The sequence below is a fragment of the Lepus europaeus genome, chromosome 23, assembly GCF_033115175.1.
Source record: "Lepus europaeus isolate LE1 chromosome 23, mLepTim1.pri, whole genome shotgun sequence".
Lineage (NCBI taxonomy): Eukaryota > Metazoa > Chordata > Mammalia > Lagomorpha > Leporidae > Lepus > Lepus europaeus.
The window spans coordinates 26504246-26530933 of NC_084849.1; the positions used below are offsets into that span (position 1 = coordinate 26504246).

At 52.2% G+C, this 26688-nt stretch overlaps 1 protein-coding gene across 4 annotated transcripts in view; it reads right to left on the reverse strand.

Annotated features, from left to right (window-relative positions):
• Positions 1-26688, reverse strand: part of CABIN1 (calcineurin binding protein 1) — a 135551-nt gene that overhangs the window by 107378 nt on the left and 1485 nt on the right. For all 4 annotated transcript variants that reach the window (XM_062182042.1, XM_062182041.1, XM_062182039.1 and 1 more), the window contains exons 2-10: positions 16983-17060; positions 16204-16296; positions 15214-15327; positions 12330-12464; positions 11275-11455; positions 6204-6333; positions 3615-3764; positions 1390-1676; positions 89-257 (exon numbers count right to left, since the gene is read on the reverse strand). In XM_062182042.1, coding sequence (XP_062038026.1) covers positions 89-257; positions 1390-1676; positions 3615-3764; positions 6204-6333; positions 11275-11455; positions 12330-12464; positions 15214-15327; positions 16204-16296; positions 16983-16985 — 1262 coding nt within the window. In that variant the 5' untranslated portion in view covers positions 16986-17060. The remainder of the gene's footprint in view (positions 1-88; positions 258-1389; positions 1677-3614; positions 3765-6203; positions 6334-11274; positions 11456-12329; positions 12465-15213; positions 15328-16203; positions 16297-16982; positions 17061-26688) is intronic.

The following is a 26688-nucleotide window of genomic DNA, read 5'->3' on the forward strand; positions in this document are numbered from 1 at the left end:
GGCGTTCGCACAGACATTACCGGAAAAGCAAGGAGGTGATGGGATGAGAAAGGCCATTGGTGGAGTGGGCTGGTGGTGTGCAGCATACCTGGACGGCAAGAACTTCACCAGAAGCTCCTGGAAGTCTACTTTCTCTTCTTTTTTACACTTGGTGTTCCGGACACGCGCAGACCTCCGCTTTGCTGTCTCTCCACTCTCTTCTGTGATTTTCTTCCGCTTTACCCCTTTCTTGGACTTATCTCCCCCAGAGACATCACCTTCGCAAAGAAAGCAAATTAAAATTTACAAAGTGGGAGGGGGGACCGCACACACAGACCCGTCAGCCCCCCTCACAATTCTGCCGGCATTACACTTCTGTTTGACGCTCACATCTTCCACCTCTCCTTCAACAGCGGAGAGTCTGACAAGATTAATTTGAAACCCTTTAACTCTCATCCCCTTCTTGAAGTCACAAGACTCACAAGCCAGGTCTCAGGATTCCTTTTCACAGCCACAGAATGCCATGGTCTCAGAGGAAAAGAGCTGTGTGGCCTGTCGCTGGACCTGGCATGGACGGAGCAGGAGACACTGACCCTGCCCAGGACTTCCGAGCCCCGGTGACAGGATAAGGGCAAGAGAACTCAGCTTGAATCTCATGGAGAGCAGAAGGATGTCATGTATGATTAGGCAAAGAAGTCAGCAACAACCATGTGCGTGTCCACGCACCAACTTCTTTAACGTCCAGATATGCTTTTATTCAGCAACAGAAATTAAGAAAAGGTTTGGAGACTGGCATTGTGGTGCAGTAGGTTAAGCTGCCACTTACAAAGCCAACATTTTGTTTGTCCCGGCTGCTCAGCTTCCGATCCAGCCCCCAGCTAATGGCCCACGTGCATGGGACTCTATCATCTACATTGGAGGCCTGGATGGAGTTCCAGGTTCCTGACTTTGGCTGGAACAGCCCCTGCCACAGTAGCTGTTTGGGGAGTGGACCAGCAGATGGAGAAGCTCCCTCTCTCTCAACCTGTGATTTTGCATTTCAAATAAATAGATAAATCTTTAAAAACAAAAGGAAAAAAAAGGCTTAGGAACTGGACCTCTGTCAGTTTTTTTTAATAACTCTAGTGATAACAAAAACTAAGTAGAAGTAGTATAAAAATATACCACTATAGTGGTAGCTTGACTAACCATTTTCAAAAGTCTAAGAACCTAGAAACAATGGCTAGCAAGAGAACAGGGACTCTGCCACTCTCACTGCCTCTATGGCCTGGGGCACTGTCCAGAGCAAGAGCTGCAAGCCTGAGCCCCAGGCCCTCCCAGGGCTGAGGTGGCCGTGAGCAGGCTGGAGGCTCCCCGTGGGGCCGGGCTCCCGCTGTACTCGAGCCATGACATGCAAGCATGGCCTCTTACCCACAGGGGTGCCTGTCTCCAGCAGGCCAGGACTGTGCAGTGGGAAGCTGGCTGTGGCCACGGAGGCGTAGGAGAGCACAGGCTCAGCCACAGCCACCGTGGGGTTGGTACTGACGGGACTGGGCTGGATCACACTGACGGGCGTCATCACCATGGAAGATGCCAGCGGCTGGCTGGGGTCCTGGTAGTCAGACAGGTCGATCCTCTTGCCGAGGCTGGGCCGCAGGGGCTCACAGGTGGTGAGGTGGTTGTACATGGCCAGCAAGCTCTCTCCGAGGCACTTCCAGCTGCAAGGACAGGGCCACGGCACAGTCAGCAACCTCACTGGGGCAGCCGTGGCACAAGGCTGACCAACCTGCGGAGAGGCAGCCGAGGTGCTCCCAGAGCGGCCACATCCCTAGGGCTAGCAGGTGGAGTCGAGGTGTGGTCCCTGCTGAAACTGACAAAATCTTGAGTCTAACACAGCTAAGGTGGGGCACCCTGAGCTGGAACCGAGTGTAGGCCTGGCACTCTCCCACCCCTCACTCCAGCAGAAGCCCCTGAAATCTCTCAGCCTAAGGTACCTTCAGATACAACCAGGCAGGAAAGAAAACCATAGTCTGGCTCTCCAAGCTCCTTCCTCACAAGGAGGAAGCCCTGACACCCGTGGCATCGTTAGCCACCACTTAACAAGCCAATGCCAGGCTGACACACCGAGCCTATCTCTATGTCCACTTGGCCCTCAGCTGCACACGGGTGGCCGTGGTGCCGGTTCACAGCTCCTTCCCCTCCAGTCACATCCCACGAGCCCTTCCAGGGTCCTAAGGCCTTTTCCTTTTCACTGCAACAGGGAGGCATCCTAGGACCCTTTCAGAAGCCCCCAACTCTGTGTTTGGGAAGCCCACTCTCAGATGGGAGGAGGACCCTGACAAGCTAATGAAACAAGGGGAAGGGCCCTGACAAGAGTCCCAGAGCAGCCCTGGCTTCCTGTGCTTGGGCATGAAAACATTCCTGAGAAACTGCACTTGCTGAAAGCCACAACTCCTTGTAACAGCAGCAGCCAGAGCCGGCCCTCCCTGAGCAGGTGCTACGCTGGATCTGCGCACAGCCCACAGGTTCTGTTCTCTTATCACGATGACCCCACAAGAGGAGCATGCTGGCCTCCCCCTTTTTAGGGAGCTGCATGTAACGTCCCCAAGGGCTGGACCCACGTCTGCCTGCCCTGTGACAGGAACTCCAGACTACTGTGACAGTGCCTCTGAGTGAGGGGCAGGGAGGCAGGGAATGGCACACTGACACAAAGGCAAGGCAAATTTAAAGATTCAAGACATAATGTCAGAGAGGCCGGTGCTGTGGCACAGCAGGTTAAAGCCCTGGCCTGAAGCACCTACATCCCATATGGGAGCCAGTTTGAGTCCTGCTTGCCCCTCTTCTTATCCAGCTCTCTGCTATGATCTGGGTTAGCAGCAGAAGATGGCCCAAGTCCTTGGGTCCCTGCACCCGGGCGGGAGACCTTGACGAAGCTCCTGACTCCTGACTTTGGATCAGCTTGGCTCCAGCCGTTGCGACCATTTAGGGAGTGAATCAGCAGATGGAAGATCTCTCTCTGTGTCTCTACCTCTCTCTGTAACTCTTTCAAATAAATAAAAATAAATCTTAAAAAAAAAAAAAAAAAGAGATGACGACTTAATGTCAGAAACTTTAAAACAGAAATTGAACACTAGATCTCACTAGGGTATTAAACCACACCCACCCCAGCGGACCACCCACTAACACCAGCTTGCTTGACCTGGAGGGCAAGGATTCCACTGAGGCTCATGCTGTGGGCACCTTGCACCGCCCTGGAGGGGGAACACGAAAGTAAGGGCCAGGGAAGCCAGCCCTGGGCCTAGCTCCAGCCTCCCTGCCTCACTGCTCTGAGCCTGGGTTCCTCCTGGCAAATGCCAGCTTCCTTTTCTCCTCTGAGTAGGGCAGAATACGGAGGTCTTTCAGCAAGGTGGCAGGTGGCTGGAGTCTACAATGATGACAGTATAGAGGGACTCAGATTGGCTCACTCTAGAGCGAGCTGACCTGCTTCCCAGAAGTCAACCAGCAGGTGGGCACCTCTGGCTATCCTGTGCCTGGCCCCTGCCCACACCACTAGACCAAGGGTCAGGCCTCAGGGTCTCTCCACACTGTGCAGGGCAGTGGCCCACATCAGGGTCCAGCAGCCAGTGCGCCACTCCCAGGGATGCTGGACGACCTACGTGAAGAAGGGGATGGGCTGCACCAGCTTCAGGTCTGGCTCCTTCTCCCGCACGATCAGCGCCTGCCTCTTCTTCCGCAGCCCTAGGGCTTCATCCACGATGGCCTGCGCCTCAGCCGTACTCACAGACACATCATGGATGGACATGTCACTACAGTGCAGAAGGGGAGAAATTACAACGTTACAAATTCAAGCCAAGGAGGACATTGCATAGGCGGGGATGTACTTAAGTTAACACCCTGTAATCTGTATTGGTTCTCCCCTCAAACAAAATAACCACTTGAGTCTAGCCTCAAAGAGCAGTAATTAACACCGCTAGTTTCCACATAAACTGGAAACGACTAATGCTCTTTTGCCTTCAACAGCTCAAAACTGAGCAGACCAAGTACCAGCACAGTATCTGAAAAAGCCATGGAAAACAAAACCTCTCAATGACTTATAGAAGATGTTAAAGAATGTAATTGCCTCATACTACCCACCCCAGAAAAAGCCATCAGACATGCACAGCTCACCAAAGTCTACCATGTCCCGGAAACAGTGTGGGAGCTCAGGGGCCTCTGGTGCCTCGCACAGCCCCATCTCTGCCTGCACTGTCCTGACTCCTCCCTCAGGGAGGCGGCCACCACGTGAGCCCCTCACTGAGGATCTTACCTCTTTCACATGTTTGTCACCTGCCCCCTCCAAGAAGATTCCTTCTCTTGGGACACATGTGAACAAGGAGCATACTCTCACTGGGGACAGGCACTGAGAAACAACCACAGCTCCTGCCCTGCCACAACAGAGGCATGCCATTAAGTAGCAGCGAGGTGATCCAGGACGTGGAGCACGAGGAGGAGCAGACCAGCACAGGTGGGGAGATGGGAAGACAGCACGCCAGGAGATGGTGCGGTGGGAGCCAGCAGGTGGGGCAATGCTCAACAGGGCCAGGCCTGGAACCTGGTGGGGACTTGGGGCAGCTGTAATCAAAAAAGCCTGAGGGACTGGCATTGTGGTGCAGTGGGTTAAGCTGCAGCCTGTGACGCCGGCATCCCTGTCAGAGTGACAGTTCAAGTCCTGGCTGCTTCACTTCCAATCTTCCCATTAATATGCCTGGGAAGGCAGCAGAAGATGGCCTATGTCCTTGGGCCCATCTGTCCATATGGGAGTCCAGGATGGAGTTTGGGGCTCCTGGTATCAGCCTGGCCCAGACTTGGCTGTTGTGGCCATTTGGGGAATGAATCACAGATGGAGGATCTCTGTCTCGCCCTCTCTGTCACTCTCTGCCTTGTTTATAAATGAATGAATAAACATATTTTTAATTAAATTTTACATAAGCAGCAGCTGCCTGAGGGAGAAGCAGGAGGTGAAGCGGGACGTGGAGGGCAGCTGAGTGCAGGCTTTGTCCTGGAAGGTGAGGCTTACAGCACTGAACCTGGGCGGCACTGGGAACAATCCCTGGCAAGGGGAACTGACAGAGGCCAGTGGGCAGCAGGTTGCCACGCATCCAGAGGACAGACAGCAAGCAGTGCTGGCAAGACAACTGGAAAGGAGGGTAGCGGGTGGCCCAAGTGCTGTCGTGCTATATTCATCTTGGTTTTCATGCACAGCTCCCGGCTCAAATCCCAGCCCAGGCAGGTCTCAGGACGCTTCTCCCGTCCTGCCCACACCCTTGAGGAAGGAATGCTGAGGACTCTGGATGGGCCTTGTGGGGTCCCCCCAGGGTTATTAGCATTAGACCACACCTCTTTTGTCCAATCACCTTTCTAAAGGCCGCCCATGCTTCAACCATGCCTGTGCTACGAAGTCTCTTTGAACCCAAAAGCGGTTCAAAGAGCTTCCGGATGGCTCAACACAGGCAGGTCCCCAAAGGGCAGTGTGCCCAGGGGGACATGGAAGCTCCCCTCCTTTCACCCTCCCTTGCCCTGAACATTTTCTTCCTCTGGGTCCTCGATACTATCCTTAAACTGGGGATGGGGCAGTGGAACCCCCACTTACAGCCCAGCGGTCAAAAGCACAGGTAAAGTCACCAGGGGCAGGCGACTGTGTGATGGGATGCTTACCTCCAGACAGACAGTGTCAGCAAGCTGGCTGGCGGAGAGGCTGCAGCAGGAAGCGCAGCCCTGGAGCAAAGGGGCCCCGCCCACAGGAGGGTGAGCCTGGGGAGGGGCGGGGTGCAACTTGACCTTCACCAGCCCCATGAGGACGGTACTACAGCTGAAATATGAATCGTTCCCCCAAACTCATGCAGGAGCTTAAATCCAAAGTGAGGAGTTAGTGGTATTAAGGGGTGAAAACTTCACCTGAGCGGTGTCTAAGGGCAGCACCTTTGGGAACGATTACACTGTGCCTGGTCATTAGGGTGCAGCCCCCACGAGTGAATCACAGTGGTTTTGTAAGGAGAAGGAAAGAGACTTCACGGAGATGCACACACATTCCCAACATGATGAGGGCCTCCGCCAGCGCCTGCGCCAAGCTATTTGAAGGGCCTTGGACCCTCAGCACCATGAGTTACAATAAACCTCTCTTCTTTCCAAGCTAGCCTGCCTCAGGTGTTCCGTCTCCCAGTGACTACAGAGGGGCGCAGACCCGCAGGGGAGGAGGCAGGACTGACCATCTGAGAAACATTCGCAGGGAGTCCCTGCGGAGACAAGGCTGCTCCTCGAAGATCTTCTCCTTGAGCACCAGCCCCTTGCTGTAGCGGCAGTCCTTCTCCAGGGCTTTGCAGATGAAGTACAGACAGGCTGCCGGGAAACAAACAGTCACAGCTTCTGATACTGCCCTGGGAGCTGGCCTCCAGTCCCAACAGGAAAACACCCCGCTCTGGAGGCGAGCAAACGCAGGGTGAATAGTGACGGCACGCCCCTTAACTGATCCAACCGGGAAGTGTTTCTGGAAACAGGACTACCCACCATAGAGGGGCACTGCAAGGTGCACATACCAACTCTGCCCGCAGAGAGGCCACCGGATCCTCCTAGCAGACTGCGTGCCTCACACACAGCCCAGCAGGCTCACTTGGAGGAACTGCTACCGAACACCCATGCGGCTCTCAGGGGTTCACTATTGGCTGATGGGGAAGATGGCCTTCAGAAACCCCAAAAACCAGTCTGTGCCACACAGGGGCCTGGCTAAGTAACATTCGGCCAACACACACAGTGGGTGGCAAACAGCCACCACACAGATGGCAGAGGCTGTGTGCTCACTGACCAGAAAGAGGGCCATGAGGCAGCACCAAGAGGCAGGGGCAACACGCACACATCATACGACTGCATTTATCCACAGAAAAGTAGCTTCTTTTGTTTCTGCTTACCTGTATTTTCCAATTTTTTTTTAATTGTTCTTAAAGTTACTGCCTACATTTTAAGATACGTCTATCATTCACGTCCATGTGCTAATAAGGAGGCAAGTACTGGTAAGGAAAGGCTGTGCCAAATCCAGCTCCTCCAGGGGTGGAGACAGTAACAGGTAACTAACCCGCGTGGACTCACGAAGCAGAACTCCAGCGTGAATTATGAAAGCCGTTAGCACTGGAGAACGTGGCGACACAAGGCCCCCGTGGCCTCCATGCTGCCAGCTCACGCCTGGGAACACACAGGGACACGGCGTGCTGCAGCAGGGTCTAGCTCCACTCTGCCTGGGTACTGGGACTACTGGGACCACTCCCGTGCCCTGCTCGGCTCCTCAGTTTGGGTGTGGGGAGGGCTGCAAGCCACTCCTAACCAGAAGAAGAAAGAACTGGGGCCTAAGGGCCAAAGAGGGAAGAAGGCCAGAGCAGGCTGAAGATCTGAGCATGGTGACTCTGGGAGAGGACAAGGACCTGAGGGGTCTCTGTGTGCCACGGCCAGACAGGGCAGAGCCTGGTCACAGTGTTCACGCCAAGGCTACGTACCCCAGGGGCAGGGAGGGGTCTGCACAGCTCCAGCAAGGCCCTATGGACTGAGCTGCCTGACAGACAGCCTAAAGGGGTCTTCCTCAGACAAGCAAAGGACACTGTGGGACCAGAGTGGGACCACAGCGGGGCCCAAGGAGCGGCCGTCAGCGACTTTAAGAGGAGAAACCGGGAGGCCCTGAGCATCTGGACATGCTGGTTCTCAGCGAGCAGCTGAGCTGCGGTGGGCTGAGCTCTCCAGTTGTGTGACAGAAACGGCCCGCAGGGAACAAGTGGGGGCAGCGGGCTAACCCCAGCAGCATCCCTGCCTGTTCGTCTCAAAGACGTAAGGCATGACGGAGAGGAGATGGAACAGGCTGCTTTTGATGTCTGGTGTAAATGAGTAGCACATCTCCCAGGGCTCTCAGGGACTCCCACAGACACGTGGGTCAGCTCAGTCCCTGCCATGGTGAATTCCTATCAGTTTGGGCCACGCGGTGTGCAGATTTTTTGGCCAAGCCCTGCTTTGAGTGTTTCTGAGATGGTGTCTGGGATGAGAGTCCCACTTCAGTGGGCAGGCTGAGCACGGCAGGTGCCCTCCCCAGTACAAGCGGGGCTCCTCCCGTCGCTTGAAGGCCTGGACAGAACCAAAGGCCGGCCTCGCCAGAGCCACAGAGGCTCCATCTGGCCTGACTGACTTCCAGGTGAGACACCAGAAGCTAAACCTCCGGAAGAAGAGACTGCTTGTGTCCATGTTGGGTAGGAAGGCAGACACTAGCCTCTGTGTGTGGGAAGGGCCAAACAACAAAAACGGGAAGCTGGCGAGGCTCAGGGAGGGGAAAACCTAGAAGGCAGCCTTGAAGCAGCCCAGCGTTTACACATCGGAGTCTTGCCCTTGTCCCTCTGCCTTCCCCTGCAGACACCTCAGAGAAACCTTCCTAGGTCCAAGATTACTGCCCAGATGAAAACCCCTGGAGGGAGGAATTCACAAAGTCCACCCTCGTAACATCCCAGAAGGCAATGGAGGGGCGAGAGAAAACGGCGGGCCCGAGTCCGTGAGACTCCAGTCTGAATGCAGGCTGGACTCCCAGCTCTTCGTGAAAGGCCCAGTGGTCCGTCAGGTGTATTCTCTTCATGAGACTTCGCTAGCACAATCTCTGTCCCACATCTTACAGGAAGACAAGGATCTCCGTGCCAGCTGTCCCTGGTAACAAAAGTGCTGGCCCACAGAAGTGCCATATTTTACAGGCAGGAGTGAAATACGAGGCAAGCTGTGGGATGGGTGCATATGTATGTCGGAAGATGTATACAAGACCGTTCACAGCAGCGTGCTGCAAAGACCAAATGGGGAAATAACCCAGATGTCCATGCACAGGACGGCTAAACTGCACAGGCCCACGAAACAGAATACACAGCAATAAAAAAGATCTCGGGAACACTGTACTCTATATGGGCATGCTCAAAGCCAGGGCAAGCAGAGGGAGCCAAGCTGAGAAGGAAGGAATGAAGGCAGGCTGTATATTATGTACTATCCTTTGAAAAAGGGAAGAAGGATCCAAAGGTGATTCAAAGATCATCAGGGCTAGGACCAGGGCACAGGGCTAGCTTCCTAAGAGGTGGGGTCTTCTCTTCAGTTTCAACAGCTCTGTGGCTTAGATAACACCTGCGTGTTCACCAAAGGCACAGATACTGGGGGCTCAGCCCTCAGTGTCTTATGTCAGTGGATAATGACTTCATGGTCAGTAGACTAAGGGAGACACCTAACACAACTAGGGGACCAGGGGTGAGAATGTGATGCAGTGGTTAAGATACTGCTTGGGACATCTTGTATCCCACATCAGAGTGCCAGGGATCTAGTCTCAGCTCTGCCTCAGATGCTGGTTTCCCCCGGGGGTGGCAGGTGATGGCTCAAGAACTTGAGTCCTTGCCATACACATGGGAGACAGACTGAGTTCTAAGCTCCTGGCTTTAGCCAGGCTCAGCCCTGGCTGATATGGGCATCTGACGAGTGAACGAGTGGATGGAACATCTGCCTATCTTTCCTCATCTTTCTCTCTTTCAAATAAAAATGAAAATAAATTTTTGGTTTTTTTTTTTGTTGTTGTTTTTTGACAGGCAGAGTGGACAGTGAGAGAGAGACAGAGAGAAAGGTCTTCCTTTTGCCGTTGGTTCACCCTCCAATGGCCGCCGCGGTAGGCGCGCTGCGGCCGGCGCACCGCGCTGATCCGATGGCTGGAGCCAGGTGCTTCTCCTGGTCTCCCATGGGGTGCAGGGCCCAAGCACTTGGGCCATCCTCCTCTGCACTCCCTGGCCACAGCAGAGAGCTGGCCTGGAAGAGGGGCAACCGGGACAGGATCGGTGCCCCGACCGGGACTAGAACCCGGTGTGCCGGCGCCGCAAGGCGGAGGATTAGCCTAGTGAGCCGCGGCGCTGGCTGAAAATAAATTTAAAAAGGAATTCTGGGGCCCAGTGGGAGGTCTCTGGGTCGCTGGAAGTGTGCTGTCAGAAGGCAGTTCCCGTGACAGGGCTGATTATTCCAGCCAAGTCTGGCCCAGCTTTCCTCTCTGCTCCCTGGCTCACCACGTGATCCTCCCCCGGCACGCATCCTGCCATCCACTGTCCTCATCAAACATCAGACCAAGAGCAGACCAATGGGGTGGCCTGATCTCGGGTGTGAATGTCACGTCCCGCACCCCCAAACTGTGAGCAGAAATAAACCTTCTCCCTAAGTAGTTCCTCTCAGGTATTTCTAAAGCAATGGAGAGCTGACTAACACACATAGGCCAGCATGTCCGCATCCAGCACCTCGGAGCTGGGGAAAGGCCAAACCACGGGGGTGCCACGGGCTGAGCCCAGCAGGCCTGCAAGGTAGAGCGTGAGAAGATCAAATCACTCCCGAGTGTCAAAACCAAATGCAATTTGCCTTGCTGAGTTCTGGACTTGTACGGGACCTGTCACTGCTTCCTTCTTTCCTAGTTCTCCCGCTCAGGACAGAAATGTCCACCGTATGTCTGCGTCACAACTGGATTCTAGAGCATGTAACTTATCTGGCTGTGCAGGCTCATTTGCTTCGGGCTGGATGGCACCTTGAATGTCAGTCACATGAGGTCTGGATGACAGTCAGAGACTCAGGACTTGAGACTTTGGATGTGGGGACAAGTCAAGAAACTTTTGGAGGTGTTAGGGTGGAATGAATATATTTTGCATGTAAGAGGAAATAAATTTTGAGAGCCAGGGATGAACTGCTATGAACTAAATGTTTCCATCTCCCCAAAATTTGTATGTTGAAGCCCTAATCTCCAATGTGGAATCTTTGGGAGGTAATTAGGTTTATATGAGATCATGAGGGTAGATTAGTGGCTTCTAAGAGGAAGAGACCAGATCGCTCTCAGTCTCTTTCCGTCTCCATCTGTCCTTCGCCCTCTCTCCTCACACCACGTGAGAAAACAACTAGAAGACGGCCTCCTGCAAACCCGGAGACAGCTGAGATCAGACAGGGAATCTGCCAGCACCACGATCTTAGACTCTCCAGCCTCAACATTGTGAGCAATAACCTTCTATTGTTTAAGCCATCTGTCCACGGAATTCTATTAAATCAGCCCGACGACAGGATGAGACAGTCAACAAGAAAGTCACTCAGAGAACATGCTACTTATTACCATAAAGCATCCACTAAGAAAAAAAAAAAAAAGACAAGCCCAATAAAACAGGGACGTAAACATTCTCCCTGAGTCTGGCACAAAGTCCCTTACAATCAACCTTGGCTTCCCGCTTACCCAGGCCACAGAACGGAAGCAAGCACTGAAGTCTGACTCACTTGTGTAATCGCTGAGGGTGTACAAGACAGTGATGAGGTTGTCCAAGCAGGGCCAATGATCTGGATTGCACCGCAGCCCTTCCTCAAAAGCATGGCGTGCCAGGGGGAGCCGGATGAGCCTCAGGGCCACGTGTCCGATTTTATACCAGAGGCTGACGTCCGTGGAGTCCAGCATCACTGCCTGGAAGCAGCACAAGCAGAGGCGCACACACTCACATCTCTTGCTAAACAGGCACCCAGGGGACACGAGGGCTACAGTGCAGTCCCACCCACCCACACCCCCAGGCCAAAACAAAAGAGGCACGACTGTCTTAGGGCTGACTAGCAAGGCCTCACCTTTCCAGGAGCACACATTTCCAAGGCCCAGAGAAATGGTACATAAAGTTATATGGATCATTTGCTTGCTATATACTGTAGATTTGATTAGTACCCCTTATATACATAGCAGATAAAAGAACTGAAAGGCATAGAATGAAAGGAAAATATCTGGGATTCTAGATTTATGACGTGCTCTGGAGGCAGACCCTAATGCACAGCACAGCTCCAACATGGACTAGCGGCATGATCCTGAGCCTGCGCTTCCTCACTAGACGGCGTGAGTCGTGGCACGCAGGGAGAGTGTGGCGGCTGGCGCACGGGCGAGGGCGTGAGTCGCAGTACACAGGGAAAGCGTGGCACCTGGCAGACAGGCAGTGCCCACAGTGGCACAGAAACACTGGCAATGCTATTGGGTGTTTGGTGACAAGCTCTATGCAGACCAACTCATTTATTTTCCACAGTTACCCCTTTTATTACTCCCAGCATACACTGATGGACACCTGGTTCAACAGCCCACGGTCACATGCGCACTAAGTGGCAGAAGAATTCTGTTTCCAAGCGTGCTCCCCCCGACCCCTGCTCGCCAGGCCCATCTGTACCCACTGTTACCACCCACTGACGAGGGCCTTGGGCACCACTGCTTGGTGACACGCCACTACGAACCCTTCTTTGTGGCTGAAAAACCCAACCTCATCACTCCCCCAACAGCCTCTGAAATACTGAAGACAAGACCGCACCTCCAGGTAGAACTCCATGGCTGTCTCCAGGTCCTCTCTCTGGGCTGCCAGCTGGGCCAGGTTCTTGTAGGTGGAATACTTCAGGATCAGCCCAGGATGCTTCAAGCCCTCCTTCTCATCACCCGATGAAACTGCCTGGGAACAAAACAAACAGGAGCAGCGACACTGAGGCCGTGAACATTCGGCAGGCAGTCAGGAGGGCAGCCGTCCAGGCTGGCCTCTGCCAACAGGCCCTTGAGCCAGTACAGTGCCACCCTCCACTGGAAGCCAAGGTGTGGCACCAGGTGTTCCTGGAAGACCCTTCAGCTCCAATCACACAAGGAAAAGTCAGACCACTCGGAGGCAGTTTGCAGGCAGTCTGGGCATCAACAGAGGGACCCCTCCCCACCACGACTGCCACGCCTGATGATGCCATTCACAGCATCAGGGAGCCGGCCAGCAGCTCCCCACGCAGGTCTGAAGGTGGGGACCACGTGTGAGGCTGCCTGGGGGCAGCAGGCAAGGCTGGAAGCTTCACCCCAGGCACTGCTGGATTAGGAGCCGGAGGTGAGCTCTCAGCTGGTAAGCCATCACGTGACAGTGACGAGTTACTGTAGCGGGAAAGTTCCTGTCTGTGAGACCTCTAGAAAAGAAGCACAACACTTCCTATCAGACGTGGACATAAGCCCAGAGCTTAAGGACTATAAGCATGCTTCATTTAAAGTTATTTCACTACAGCTGTTAGGACGACTCAGAAAATCTTCTACCTTTTGAGAAAATGCTGATTAGAAAACTAGTGGGGGCCGGCACTGTGGCACAGAGGGTTAAAGCCCTGGCCTGAGGTGCCGGCATCCCATATGGGCACCGGTCCAAGTCCCGGCTGCTCCTCTTCCAATCCAGCTTTCTGCTATGGCCTGGGAAAGCAGTGGAAGATGGCCCAAGTTCTTGAGCCCCTGCACCCTCATGGCAGACCCAGAAGAAGCTCCTGGCTTCTGGCTCCTGGCTTCAGATCAGCCCAGTGCCAGCCACTGTGGCCATTTGGAGAGTGAACCAGTGGATGAAAGACCTCTCTCTCTCTCTGCCTCTGCCTCTCTGTAACTCTGCTTTTCAAATAAAAATAAATAAATTTTAAGGGAAAAAAAAAACAAAACAAAACACTGCTCTAACCGCAGGACAAAGAGTAAAACATCTTCTAACAGGAAAACTCACTGGCATGAGGGCACTCTTACCAGGGGCGAGTCCACTCCCAGACTTGTCCTGGGACAGGGGTTTCAACACACTGTTCTTCCAGGCGGAAGCCAAGGACACGCCACGCCTCGGGAGGCATCCCCAACGAACCCCAGAAGCTGCCCTGGAGCTCTGGAGGCCCTTCATCAAGCAGACTGAGAAGTTCACATCAAGCCCCATCTGTTCTTTTCTCTCATTGTCTGACAGTCCATAAAAAGGTCCCCACGAGCCAGCGAACCAGGGCAGGACCCCAAGCCTCTGCCCCTCCAGGTGGAGAACCCCTCCAAAGCCAGTGTGAGCCAGTAGGGAGAGGCTGGGTGGGTCAACCTGGCAGCAGCACCCTTGGCCAACCGCTGCTGGCCACAGACACTCAGCACCACTGCCCAGTTGCCCCCCAGGCTGTCCCAGCCTCTCCGGACACCCAGCAGCCAGGCTGCACGCTCCTTAGGAGTCAGCTGCAGCTCATGACCTGTGTGTGTCAGCTGCCTGTGAAACACACCAACACCACATGAAATGCAATTTTCCTTTACTTTTTCAACTGTTTACAATGAGCACGTTTTACTTTTATAAGCAAGGGGCAAGATGCTAAAAACATCTTTCAGGACTTAAAGTGGGAGCCGGTGCTGTGATGTAGTGGGTTAAGAGGCCGCCAGCGGCACTGGCATCCCAAACGGCTGCTGGTTTGAGTCCCGGTGGCTCAACTTCCGATCCAGCTCCCTGCTGATATGCCTGGGAAAGCAGCAAAGGGTGACCCAAGAGCTTGAGTCCTCCTCCCATGTGAGAGACCCAGATGAAGCTGCTGGCTCCTGGCTTCAGCCTGGGCCAGCCCTGGACATTGCAGACATTTGAGGGAGGGAACCAACAAATAAAAGATCAAAAGATCACATTCTGTCTGTCTCTCTCTCTAACTCTATCTTCCAAATAAATAAATCTTAAAAAAAAAAAAAAAAAAAGACTAACAGTGAAACACAGAGAGAAGCACTCATCTATGACTCTGAGGCAGACACATGGTCCATACTCCTGTTGAGTGCAGAGCCCAGGGGTATCAGCTGTGTACCTGGATAGCCCACTTGGCACCGTGCTTACCTGTTCACATCTCTGAGGCCATTCCCTGCGGGCTGAAAGGGAAGACCCACTGCTGAAACATGCTCAGCACCAGACCCCCCTCACTGAACAAATTCTTTCTTTCCCTCTGGGCTCTCACTCACTCCCAACCAATGCGGAAGGAGTAGATCACAATGCCCATGGGCCTAATTCCAAGGCACTGTAGCCAGCAATGAAAACCTCGACAAGCATCTAATTAGGAATGTGAGGCTACACACTGAGTGAGAGAAAGGACAATGCTTCCTAGAGACAGTTAGAACTCAGCACTTCCTCTCCTCAGAGGCGGAGCCACACAGAGGCAGGACTTGATACAATGCCTGTCTAGGGCCAAGCGGAGACTCCACTCGACCGAAGAAAACGCCTCTGGAGCCGTCTGCTCCTTACTGCCTGTCATTGTCCGGTACTGAAAACAAAAGCCTTTCCTCCTAATGAAATGTACACCCTTCTATTCAATTTCAGGGTAAGACCAATTTCCAAACCGCCAGGCGACATCTCTATTGACCCAGCCAACTCAAGGTGGTGCATGCTGGGAGCCACATGGGTCGGGACACAGCCTGGCCTGCTGGCACCTCACCTCCCGCAGCAGGCGCGCCTCCAGGAGCTCATGGTAGGCTTTGGCAGACTCCTCAAAGCGGTCGTGTTTTTGCAGATCCAGGGCCTTATGGTATAAGGCAAAAGCCTCTGCTTCCTGCAAACCAAGACAAGAGATTTCACACCGCACAAGGGTTTCTCTTTATTAAACCAAAAATGTATGTGAGAGAGGCTGAGACATCACCATGTTAACTATCATGTACCCTCTATGGTAGAGCAAACTCTAATATTCCAACTTCCCAGGAGCTCATCACTGGGAAGAGAATCCCTCATGAGACCCCCAAGGAGCCATGAGTGATATAGGTGCCACCACATCTAAGTGACAACAAAGAAAACACAAAGAGTTAGGTCATGGCACTAGCGATGCCCAGGGTGAAGCTGAGAGAGAGGTCACACTGGCCAGAGTGTGTGTGGCATTACAAGAAGTACGTGGTCCTCACCTCTGGTTCCTGACTCAGAACTTCTGAAAGCCTTGGACTTTCCTAGGGTAGAGCATGGGTGCAGAGGGGCAGATGGGAGAGAGGAGGAAGGCTGAAAGGGAAGAGATGCAGGCCTCATGGTAAAGAGGAATGACCGAAAATCCCGAGAGCCACAGTTGGACCTGGCTCCCCAGCTGATCTGGGGCGAGACCCTAGGCGAGGGAACTCCCATCAAGGGGCTCATCACTAGAACCATCTGTCCTGAGTATCCTACTATCCCCTGGGAACTCCAGAGGCTTGCCCAGGAAGCTGGCCCCAGCTGCAGAAGTGGCCCTGGGGCGGGACTGGCCCTCACATCCACTCCCAGAACACACAGAATTCCAGTACAATCGTCTCCTAGGTGAACCCGTTTGATGAGACGGAAAGCTAACTCTCAAGATGGAGTTTCCTCCTGAAAGCCTGCGAGGGAGATGTCTGGATGCATTTACAATGAGATTCCATCTACAGAAATGAGAAGCGAGGCCGACTTGCAGGGACGACCTGGGATTACGTACCTGCGCCTCCTTTGTCTGGGTTTTGTGACTTTTAAAGCTTCCTTCATGGTCATCTTCAACCGTGGAGCTGGCATTTAAGGCTGCTATTCGAATCTAGAAACCAGAGAGTGCAGGCAGACTTGTGTTCAGTGGAGAGCTCACCCAGCTTCGCAGCCACAGATGACTGCACTGTGCCCCCGCAGATAGCCCATTCCACCCTGCACCCCCGCAGATAGCCCATTCCACCCTGATAGCCCATTCCACCCTGCACCCCCGCAGATAGCCCATTCCACCCTGCACCCCCGCAGATAGCCCATTCCACCCTGATAGCCCATTCCACCCTGCACCCCCGCAGATAGCCTATCCCACCCTGCAAAGCTACACCCTTCTCAGCATGGGAGGAATGAACCAGTCATCTAGGAAAAAAAAATAATAAGGACCAGAACACACCTGGGTGGGGAGAGGCACGCCCACACACCCCATGTGGAAGCATGCCCTGGGGACTGTCCACCGCAAAAGGAACAGAGGCTCAACACAGTGGAAGACCCAGGTAGTGGAATAACAGATTCCAACAAAACACGCGAACTCCGTGCCTTTCCAGCAGCTGTGACGCGGCCTGCCAGCTGCTTCTCAGCCGCTCACCCTCCCACGCGCCCGTGCCCACCGCTCTCCTGTCCTGGCAGGATGGCTACCGTGAAGGGACAGACTTCAGAGTCCACCAGGAAAACGCCCCTCACCTCCAGGAGTAAAGTAACACAACAACAGTGGCACCAGCACAAGAGGCAGGCGTCAGTCCTCACCATGTTCAGGAAGATCGCGCACTACCGCAGAGCATCACTTCCCATCCCTGGCAGAGGCTGTGCTGGTCCACAGATCTCCTAGAGAAGAAGCAGGACAGACTGAGGGCTCGGGCAGAGCCAGGGGCCCGCGGGGACCTGGGCTCCACGCACACAGGCCAGTGAACAGCTGCCTTAGGACAGCTGTGCGGTCCCTTGCTGGGCACCACACGAGGTGCCAGATCCACAGAGAAGTGAAACCAACTCCCATCACCAAGAGCAATGCACCTATAAACAGTAACTGTTATCAAAAGATGAATGATATAAAGAGGCACAGGCAGCCTCCAAGGGCAGGGAAAAAACACTCAAAGGAATCGAGCAGGAAAGCGTTAAGCCCTTGCATTCAATTCTGAAGGAATGGAACACACTGCAACAGAAGGCAGTGAAGCCAAGAGGTGGCTGGGAGAGTGTGGTGTGATGGGAAACTGGGAGCCAAGGACTCCAGCAGAGGGCTGCCCACATGCAGCAGTGGCTGAGGGCCACGGGCAACAGGGACACACTGAGGGTTTGGGGGAAATCAAAATGTTTGGTGTATGTTTTAGAAATACAATGGGAAAACAATTTAGATCAGTTGGAAGGGTTGGGAAGGATGTGGAGAAATCAGAATCTCAGAGATTACTGCTGAGGGTGTGACGGTGTAGCCCCTGTGGGACGTGATCTGATGATTCCTCACAATGTCAGAGCGGGCCTACGACCTGGATCAGGTCCAGCACCCACGCCTGCTCATGAGCGCTCCTCACAGCATATGTGGACAGTCCAAATGCTGTCTGTCCACCCAAGGAAATGCTGCTCAGCCTTGAAAAGGAATAACGTTCTTCCACGTGCTACAGCACCGTGCTCAGTGACACAGTCTGATTCCAGTGACAGAAATGTCCAGAACAGGCGAGTCTGCAGACACAGAGAGCAGGAAAGTGGGCTGGGGCGGCGACCACTGGGTGGTGAAATGCCAAGCTGACGGTGACGGCAGTCACACAGCTCTGCACTAAAAACCAATGAGCTGTGCGCACTAAACACGAGAACCGTGCGGTATGTGAACTACATCTCAATAGCTGCTTTTATTTTTTTTTAATTTATTTTATTTATTTTTTTTTTTTGACAGGCAGAGTGGACAGTGAGAGAGAGAGAGACAGAGAGAAAGGTCTTCCTTTTGCCGTTGGTTCACCCTCCAATGGCCGCCGCGGTAGGCGCGCTGCGGCCAGCGCACCGCGCTGATCCGATGGCTGGAGCCAGGTGCTTCTCCTGGTCTCCCATGGGGTGCAGGGCCCAAGCACTTGGGCCATCCTCCACTGCACTCCCTGGCCACAGCAGAGAGCTGGCCTGGAAGAGGGGCAACCGGGACAGGATCGGTGCCCCGACCGGGACTAGAACCCGGTGTGCCGGCGCCGCAAGGCGGAGGATTAGCCTATTGAGCCGCGGAGCCGGCTCAATATGTTTTAAAAACATCCCAGGACCCCAGATAGAGCAGTGTCAGCAGGGATGGGGGAGCGCACACCAGGAGGGCGACTCACAGGACCTGGCACTTGGCAGGCTGGCCTGATGGACTACGAGGAGGATAGGGCACTACTTAATACCACAGGGAGGGCAGGAAATAGTCATTAAAAGCTGCATCTGGGCCAGCACCGTGGCTTAACAGGCTAATCCTCCGCCTTGCGGCACCGGCACACCAGGTTCTAGTCCTGGCCAGGCGCCGGATTCTATCCCGGTTGCCCCTCTTCCAGGCCAGCTCTCTGCTGTGGCCAGGGAGTGCAGTGGAGGATGGCCCAAGTGCTTGGGCCCTGCACCCGCATGGGAGACCAGGAGAAGCACCTGGCTCCTGGCTTCGGATCAGCATGATGCGCTGGCCGCAGCGGCCATTGGAGGGTGAACCAACGGCAAAAAGGAAGACCTTTCTCTCTGTCTCTCTCTCTCACTATCCACTCTGCCTGTCCAAAAAAAAAAAAAAAAGCTGCATCTGAGGGGCCAGCACTGTGGCTTAGCAGGTAAAGCCACCACCTGTAGTGCCAGCATCCCATATGGGCACCGGTTTGAGTCCCGGCTGCTCCACTTCCGATCCAGCTCTCTGCTATGGCCTGGGAAAGCAGCAGGAGATGGCCCAAGTCCTTGGGTCCCTGCATCCACCTGGGAAACCCAGAAGAAGCTCCTGGCTTCAGATCAGCCCAATTCTGGCTGTTGTGGCAACTTGGGGAGTGAACTAGTGGATGAAAGACTCTCCCCCTGTCTCTTCCTCTCTCTCTCTGTAACTAACTTTCAAATAAAATAAATAAACCTTTTTAAAAATAAGTAAAAATAAATAAAAATTTTAGAAATAGTGGGGGCAGTGGGAGCCAGACAGCTGTCTGGTCTAGTTATGAAGCCACCTGTTACCATGCTCACATCCCGCTATGGAGTACTTGGATTCAATTCCTGGCTCTGGCTTCTGACTCCAGCTTCCTGCTAATACAGACCCTGGCGGGCAGCAATGATGACTCAAATAATTGGGTTCCTGCCATTATGTGAGAAACCTGGATTGAACGCTCAGCTCCCAGCTTTGCCTGGTCCAGTCCTAGCTGTTACAGGCAGTGTGAGAGTTAACCAGCAGATAGGTGCTCTCTCGCTTGCTTGCTCGCTTGCTCTCAAATAAGTATTTTTTTTAAAAAGGGGACCGGGGCCAGCACTGCAGTACAGTGGTTTAAAGCCCCAGCCTGCAGTGTCAGCAACCCATATGAGCAACAGTTCAAGTCCTGGATGCTCCACTTCTGACCCAGCTCTCTGCTAATGCCTGAGAAAGCAGAAGGTGCTCAAGTTCTTAGCCCCCTCCACCCGTGTGGGAGACCTGGAAGAAGCTCCAGGCTTCTGGCTTCTGATAGGCCCAGCTCCAGCTGTTGCAGCCATTTGGGGAGTGAACCAGCAGATGGAAGACCTCTCTGTCTCTACCCCTCTCAGTAACTCTGCCTTTCAAATAAAGTAAATCTTTAAAAATAAATAAATAAATAAAAATAAAAAGGGGACCAGAGCTGTTGTGGCGCAGTGAGTCAAGCCACCACCTGCAAAGCTGGCATCACATATGAGGGCCAGTTCTGTTCCTGGCTGCTCCGTTTCCATTCCAGCCCCCTGCTAACGCACCTGGGAAAGTAACGGATTATGGCCCAGATACTTGGGCCCCCAAATGGAGTTCCAGGCTCGGCTCCTGGCTTCAGCTTGGCCCAGCCCCGGTTGTTGCAACCATTTGGGGAGTAAACCAGCAGACAAAAGATCTGTCTCTCCCTCTCTCTCCATGAGTCTGTCTCTCAAATGAATAAATCAATCTTGGGTTTGGCATTGTGGCATAACAAGTTAAGCCACCACCTACGATACCCACATCCCATACGGAAGCTGGTTTTTGTGCTGGATGCTTTACTTCTGATCCAGCTCCCTGCTAACGCACCTGGGAAAGCAGTAGAAGATGGCCCAAGTGCCTGGGCCCTTGCCTCCCGCATGGGAGACCTCAGTGAAGCTCCTGGCTTCAGCCTGGCCTGGCTCTGACTCTTGTGGACACTCAGGGAGTGAACCAGCAGATGCAAGATCTCTTTCTGACTCTGCCTTTCAAGTAAATAAATAAATCTGTAGCTTTCAAAAAGTAAATAAATCTGTAGCAACCCAGATATGAGACAAAGTAGAATTCAAGCCCCAAAACGAAATGTGACAAAGGCACAGTTCACAGTGATGACCTAACACTCAAGAATGCGCACATCTGGCCACAGCAGTGAAGATGCTGCTTGGAATGCCCCACCTCATGTCAGAGTACTTGGGTTTAAGTCTCAGCTGATTTCAGCTTCCTGCTAATTCACACCCAGGGAGGCAGTTACGATGGCTCATGTAGCTGAGTCCCTGTCACCTACTCAGAGATCCAGACTGACTTCCCAGTTCCTGGCTTCAGTACAGCTCAGCCCCAGCTGTTACAGGTATTTGGAAAGTGAACCAAGGATGAAAGATCTCTTCCTCTCCATTTGTCTGCCTTTCAATTAATTAAAATAAATTCAATTTTTTTAGACGATAATTCACAAGTAACTCAGTACCCAACTTTAGAAGCAAAGCCAGGGCTGGCCCTGTGGCATAGTAAAGCAAAGCTACCTCCTGTGACACCAGCATCCCATAGGGCCACCTGTTCTAGACGTGGCTGCTTCACTTCTGATCCAGCTCCCTGCTAATATGCTTGGGAAAGCAGCCAAAGATGGTCAAGTGCTTGGGCTCCTGCACCCACGTGGGAAACCAAAAGAAGCTCGTGGCTCCTGCCTTTGGCCTCATCCAGCCCTGGCTGTTGTAGCCATCTGGGGAGTGAACCAGCAGATGGAAAATCTCTCTCTGACTCTATATCCCTCTCTCTCTCTCTCTCTCTCTCTGTAACTCTGCCTTTCAAATAGATAAATAAATCTTAAAAAAAAAAAAAAAGAGCAGCAGCAAGGCCCACAGCAGATGGACCTGGACCTACAGAAACACACTAATAAGAGAATTTCAAACCACTCTTAATATAAGACAGGTCAAGTGGAGGAACGCTAAGTGAGGAAGTAGATCTAACTGACACATAGGTGGGCTCTTACGGATGCACATCAAACTCTACATCTTGATAACAGAGATTCCACATTCTTCTTTTCTACTGCTCATGGGACATTTATAAAGAAAGCAATCATATATTAGCTCACAAAGGAAATACCTTCCATAAAGTGAAACTATCTACAATACTCTGATCACATCACATTGATCTAGAAGCTGCTCACAAACACCATGGCCACCAGGACTGTGCAACTATGAGGCTCTCCTCCTAGTGACAGGAAAGTCAACCAAAATCAAAGAAACTTAAGAAATATTAACAACAAGAGCACACACTCACATGTGTGAAGACACAATGAGATCTAAGAGAAAAAAAGTCACAATTATCTCCATAGAAGAGGAAGTCTGACAAAATCCAACATTCATTCAGAATAAAAATACTCACAGCTATAGAGAAGGAAGGATACTCTCTTAAAACAGCAATACATATATACCATAGTCCTACAGCCAAAACTGTATTGAATGGAGAAACATGAGAGGCATTTCCATCAATATTACGAATGAGCAGGGAGCCCCCCTGTACTAGGAGTAACGGTCATTGCAATTACAACAGGGACATCAATGAGAAATACAAGGGATACACAGGAAACAAAATGATCACTAAACTGCAGATAATAGAATACCTGGAAAACCCAAAACCAATGACAACTCTTATGCAATATAAAGCAACCCAGTGAAGCAGCACAGAATATATAAAAGGCAACAGTCTTCATATACACAAGCCACAAACAGAAAACACTATGGCAGAGAAAAATTCCATGAGCAGTAGCAACAAGATCATTAAATACTGAGGAATAAAGGTGACAGGGAGCAAGCAACAGGTTAAGCTGCCAGCTGTGGAGCCCTGGTTCAGTCTTGGCCGCTCCACTTCCGATGCATCGTCCTGCTCCTGTGCTGGAGGAGGCGGTGGAAGATGGCCCAACTACTTGGGTGCCTGACACCTACACAGGAGACCAGGATGGAGTTCCTGGCTCCACTGCACTCCCGGGCCATAGCAGAGAGCTGGTCTGGAAGAGGGGCAACCGGGACAGAATCCGGTGCTTGGGCCCTGCACCCCATGGGAGACCAGGAGAAGCACCTGGCTCCTGCCTTCGGATCAGCGTGGTAAGACGGCCGCAGCACGCTGGCCACAGTGGCCATTGGAGGGTGAACCAACGGCAAAGGAAGACCTTTCTCTCTCTGTCTCTCTCTCTCTCACTATCCACTCTGCCTGTCAAAAAAAAAAAAAAAAAAAAAAGAGTAATTGAACCATCACCTGCTGCCTCCTAGGCTGAGCACTAGCAGGAAGCTGGATCAGAAGTAGAGGTGAGACTTGATTCCAGGCACTCACACAGGGGATGTGGGCATTCCAACTGCCTGCCCCTACTCCCTATTTCCAAAGCTAGGAGCCAGGAACTCGCCCAGGTTTCCCACATGGGTGGCAGGAACCCACTAACTACTTGAGCCATCAACACTGCCTCCCAGGGTCTGCCTTAGCAGGGAGCTGGAGGCCAGGACACAGGGCTGAGTGAACTAGGGCACCAGGGCACTCCAGAGTGGGATGCAGCAAGAGGTAAAAAAAAAAAGTGAAGAACGGGAAGTTCCTGGCTTCTACCTGACCCAGCCCCAGCTGTTGCAGGCATCGAGGGATGAACCAGCAGAAGGAAGCTCTCTGCCTGTCTCTGCCTTTCAAATAAAAACATTTTAAGAAGCCAAGGAAAAGAATAAAACCTGAAGAAACGTGAAAAAAAGATATGAACAGCATGATTCACAAAAGAAGATACAACTGGCTCCCTTATACACGAAAAATGCTCAAACTCCCTCATAATTGGAGAAACACACATTAAAACAGCACGAGACACCATTTTTCCTTTCACCTAGCACACGGCAAAAATTTGACTTTTTTTTTTTACAATGGCACCCTCTACTGGCGAGGGTGTGGGAAAACAAGTATAATTCTCACAGCTGCTGGTGGGAATGCAAACAGGTGGTACAACTCTGGTGGAGGGGAATTTGATGATACTGAGAAAACTACACAGGTGTTTAACTTTAAACTCAGCAGTTACAGGTCAGAGAATCCACTCTGAAGATGCACCTCCAACAACCCAAAACTGCACGTGCACAGGGCTCTGCACCGTGCAGCACTGCTGGGAAATCCAAGATAATGAAAGCGGCCGGCGCCGCGGCTCACTAGGCTAATCCTCCGCCTTGCGGCGCCGGCACACCGGGTTCTAGTCCCGGTCGGGGCACCGGATTCTGTCCCGGTTGCCCCTCTTCCAGGCCAGCTCTCTTCTGTGGCCAGGGAGTGCAGTGGAGGATGGCCCAAGTGCTTGGGCCCTGCACCTGCATGGGAGACCAGGAGAAGCACCTGGCAACTGCCTTCAGATCAGCGCGGTGCGCCGGCTGCAGCGCGCCAGCCGCGGCGGCCATTGGAGGGTGAACCAACGGCAAAAAGGAAGACTTTGCTCTCTGTCTCTCTCTCTCTCACTGTCCACTCTGCCTGTCAAAAAATAAAAAAAATAAATAAATAAAATTAAAAAAATAAAAATAAAAACCTCAAAAAAAAAAAAGATAATAAAAGCAACCAAAATGGCCAACGTTAGGAGCACAGACGGGTAAAGTACGGTGCCTCCACACAGGGAAGCTGTAAAAACTGTCCCCAGCAGCATGATTCACAACCACAAAGTGGGCCAGCACCTTGGCTTAACAGGCTAATCCTCTGCCTTGCGGCGCCGGCACACCGGGTTCTAGTCCCAGTTGGGGCACCGGATTCTATCCGGTTGCCCCTCTTCCAGGCCAGCTCTCTGCTATAGCCCGGGAAGGCAGTGGAGGATGGCCCAAGTGCTTGGGCCCTGCACCTGCATGGGAGACCAGGAGAAGCACCTGGCTCCTGGCTTCGGATCAGCGAGATGAGCCGGCCGCAGCGGCCATTGGAGGGTGAACCAACAGCAAAAAGGAAGACCTTTCTCTCTGTCTCTCTCTCTCACTATCCACTCAGCCTGTCCAAAAAAAAAAAAAAAAAAAAGGTGGAAGCAATCAAGTTTACCAAGTGATGAATGGATGAATAAAATATAGTCATGTCACTGAACACAGCAAAAAGGAATTAAGTGACGACAACATGGATGAACTACAAAAACATTACGCTCAGTAAAATAAACCAAGCACAAAGGAACCCACATATTGTATGATCCCACTTATATGAAATGTCCTAAACAGGCAAACCTGACAGACTGAAAGAATTCTGGTTGTTTAGGGTTGGGGAAAGAGGCAATGGGAAGTGAACTATCTGCTAACGGACTGGGGTCTCATTTTGTGGTGACAATAATGTTCCACAGTTGATCTGGTGACGCCTGTACAACTCTGTGAAGACAATTAAATTACTGAGGGCACAAAAACAATATCCGTGATATTCTAGCTAAAAATGCATAACCTCCATCTTGCACCCAAACTGAGGAACATCAGGAAAATGACTGACTAGCATCTTTAACAGTATCAGGGCAGGGCTGGCGCTGTGACACAGCAGGTAAAGCGCTGCCTGCAGTGCTGGCAGCCCATACGGGCGCCGCTCCAAATCCCAGCTGCTCCTCTTCCAATCCAGCTCTCTGCTATGGCCTGGGAAAGCAGCAGAAGATGGCCCAAGTCCTTGGGCCCCTGCACCTGTGCGGGAGACCCAGAAGCTCCTGACTCCTGGCTTCAGATTGGCACAGCTCTGGCCATTGTGGCCATCTGGGGAGTGAAGCAGCAGATGAAAGATCTCTCTCTCTGCCTCTGCCTCTCTGTAATGCTGTCTTTCAAATAAACAAATAAATCTTAAAAAAAAAAAAAGTATCAAGGCCAAGGCAGTCATTTAGCATAGTAGCTGGGACATTGCTTGCAGCACCTGCATTGTACATCAGAGTGCCAAGGTTCAAGCCCCAACTCCGCTCCCAATTCCGATTCCAGCTTCCTGCTACTGCAGACCCTGGGAGGCAGCAAGCGAGGGCTCCCTGCTGCCCCGGTGAGAGACCTGGATTGAGTTCCTGGCTCCCAGTCTTGGCTCGGCCCAGCTCCATCAGTTTGAGGAAGGGCCCCGCAGATGGGAGCACACACACACTCTCTCTCTACCCCTCAGACAAAATTTAAAATGTACACTTTTCAAGGCCAAGAAAGAGCAAAAAAAAAAAAAAAAAAAAAAAGACTAAGGAACTGTTATATAGAAGAAGGAGAAATAATGAAATGTCATGGGGATCTTGGAGAGGACCCTGGAATGAAAACAGAAGTTTAGTGGCAAAACTGGTGCAATTCAAATCACCTTGGAAGTGTAGTTAATAACAGTGCACCAGCGTTAGCTTCAATATGATCACACTATGATCACATACAATGTTGACATCAGTTCAGAGTGTGGAACATAAATTGTTACAACTTTTCTTCCAATCTAAAGTTAGTCTAAAATGTAGAAAGCTTAAAAAGAATACTTGAGAATTCACACTAACTGTAAAAGCAATGTGCAGATGGAGACAATGTAGCATTAGCCACCCTGACCTCTGAACTCCAGAAACCTCTACAGGAGATTTGAAAAACGCAATGACAGGGGTCGGTGCTATGGCGTAGTAGGTTAGGCCCCCACCTGCGGCATCAGCATCCCATACGGCTGCTGGTTCAAGTCCTCGCTGCTCCACTCCAGATCCAGCTCCCTGCTGATGGTCTGGGAAGGCAGTAGAGGATAGCCCAGAAAGCTCCTGACTTACATCAGCTTAGCTCCTGCCATGGCAGCCATCTGGGAGTGAACCAGCAGATGGAAGACCTACCTCTCTCTCTCCCCCCCTCCCCCTCCCCCTGTCTGTCTGTAACTCTACTTCTCAAGTAAACAAATCTTAAAAAAACAAAAAAACCAAGCAGCTATTGAATAAAGACGAGACAGTACGGATTAAGTACCACTTATTGGAAGTACTTGAAACGAGCCGTGTTTCAGATTTCTGCTTTTTTTGGATTTGGAATACTTGTTACATACCTGAAATTGTTTTAGAGACACATCAGGCACGTAAACTGAAGGCGATTTTATACAATACTTTTTAACAGTTGTGTGCATGAAACACAGTTCCCAGCACGGCATTTTCCACTGTGGTGTTGTCACAGCTCAAAAACT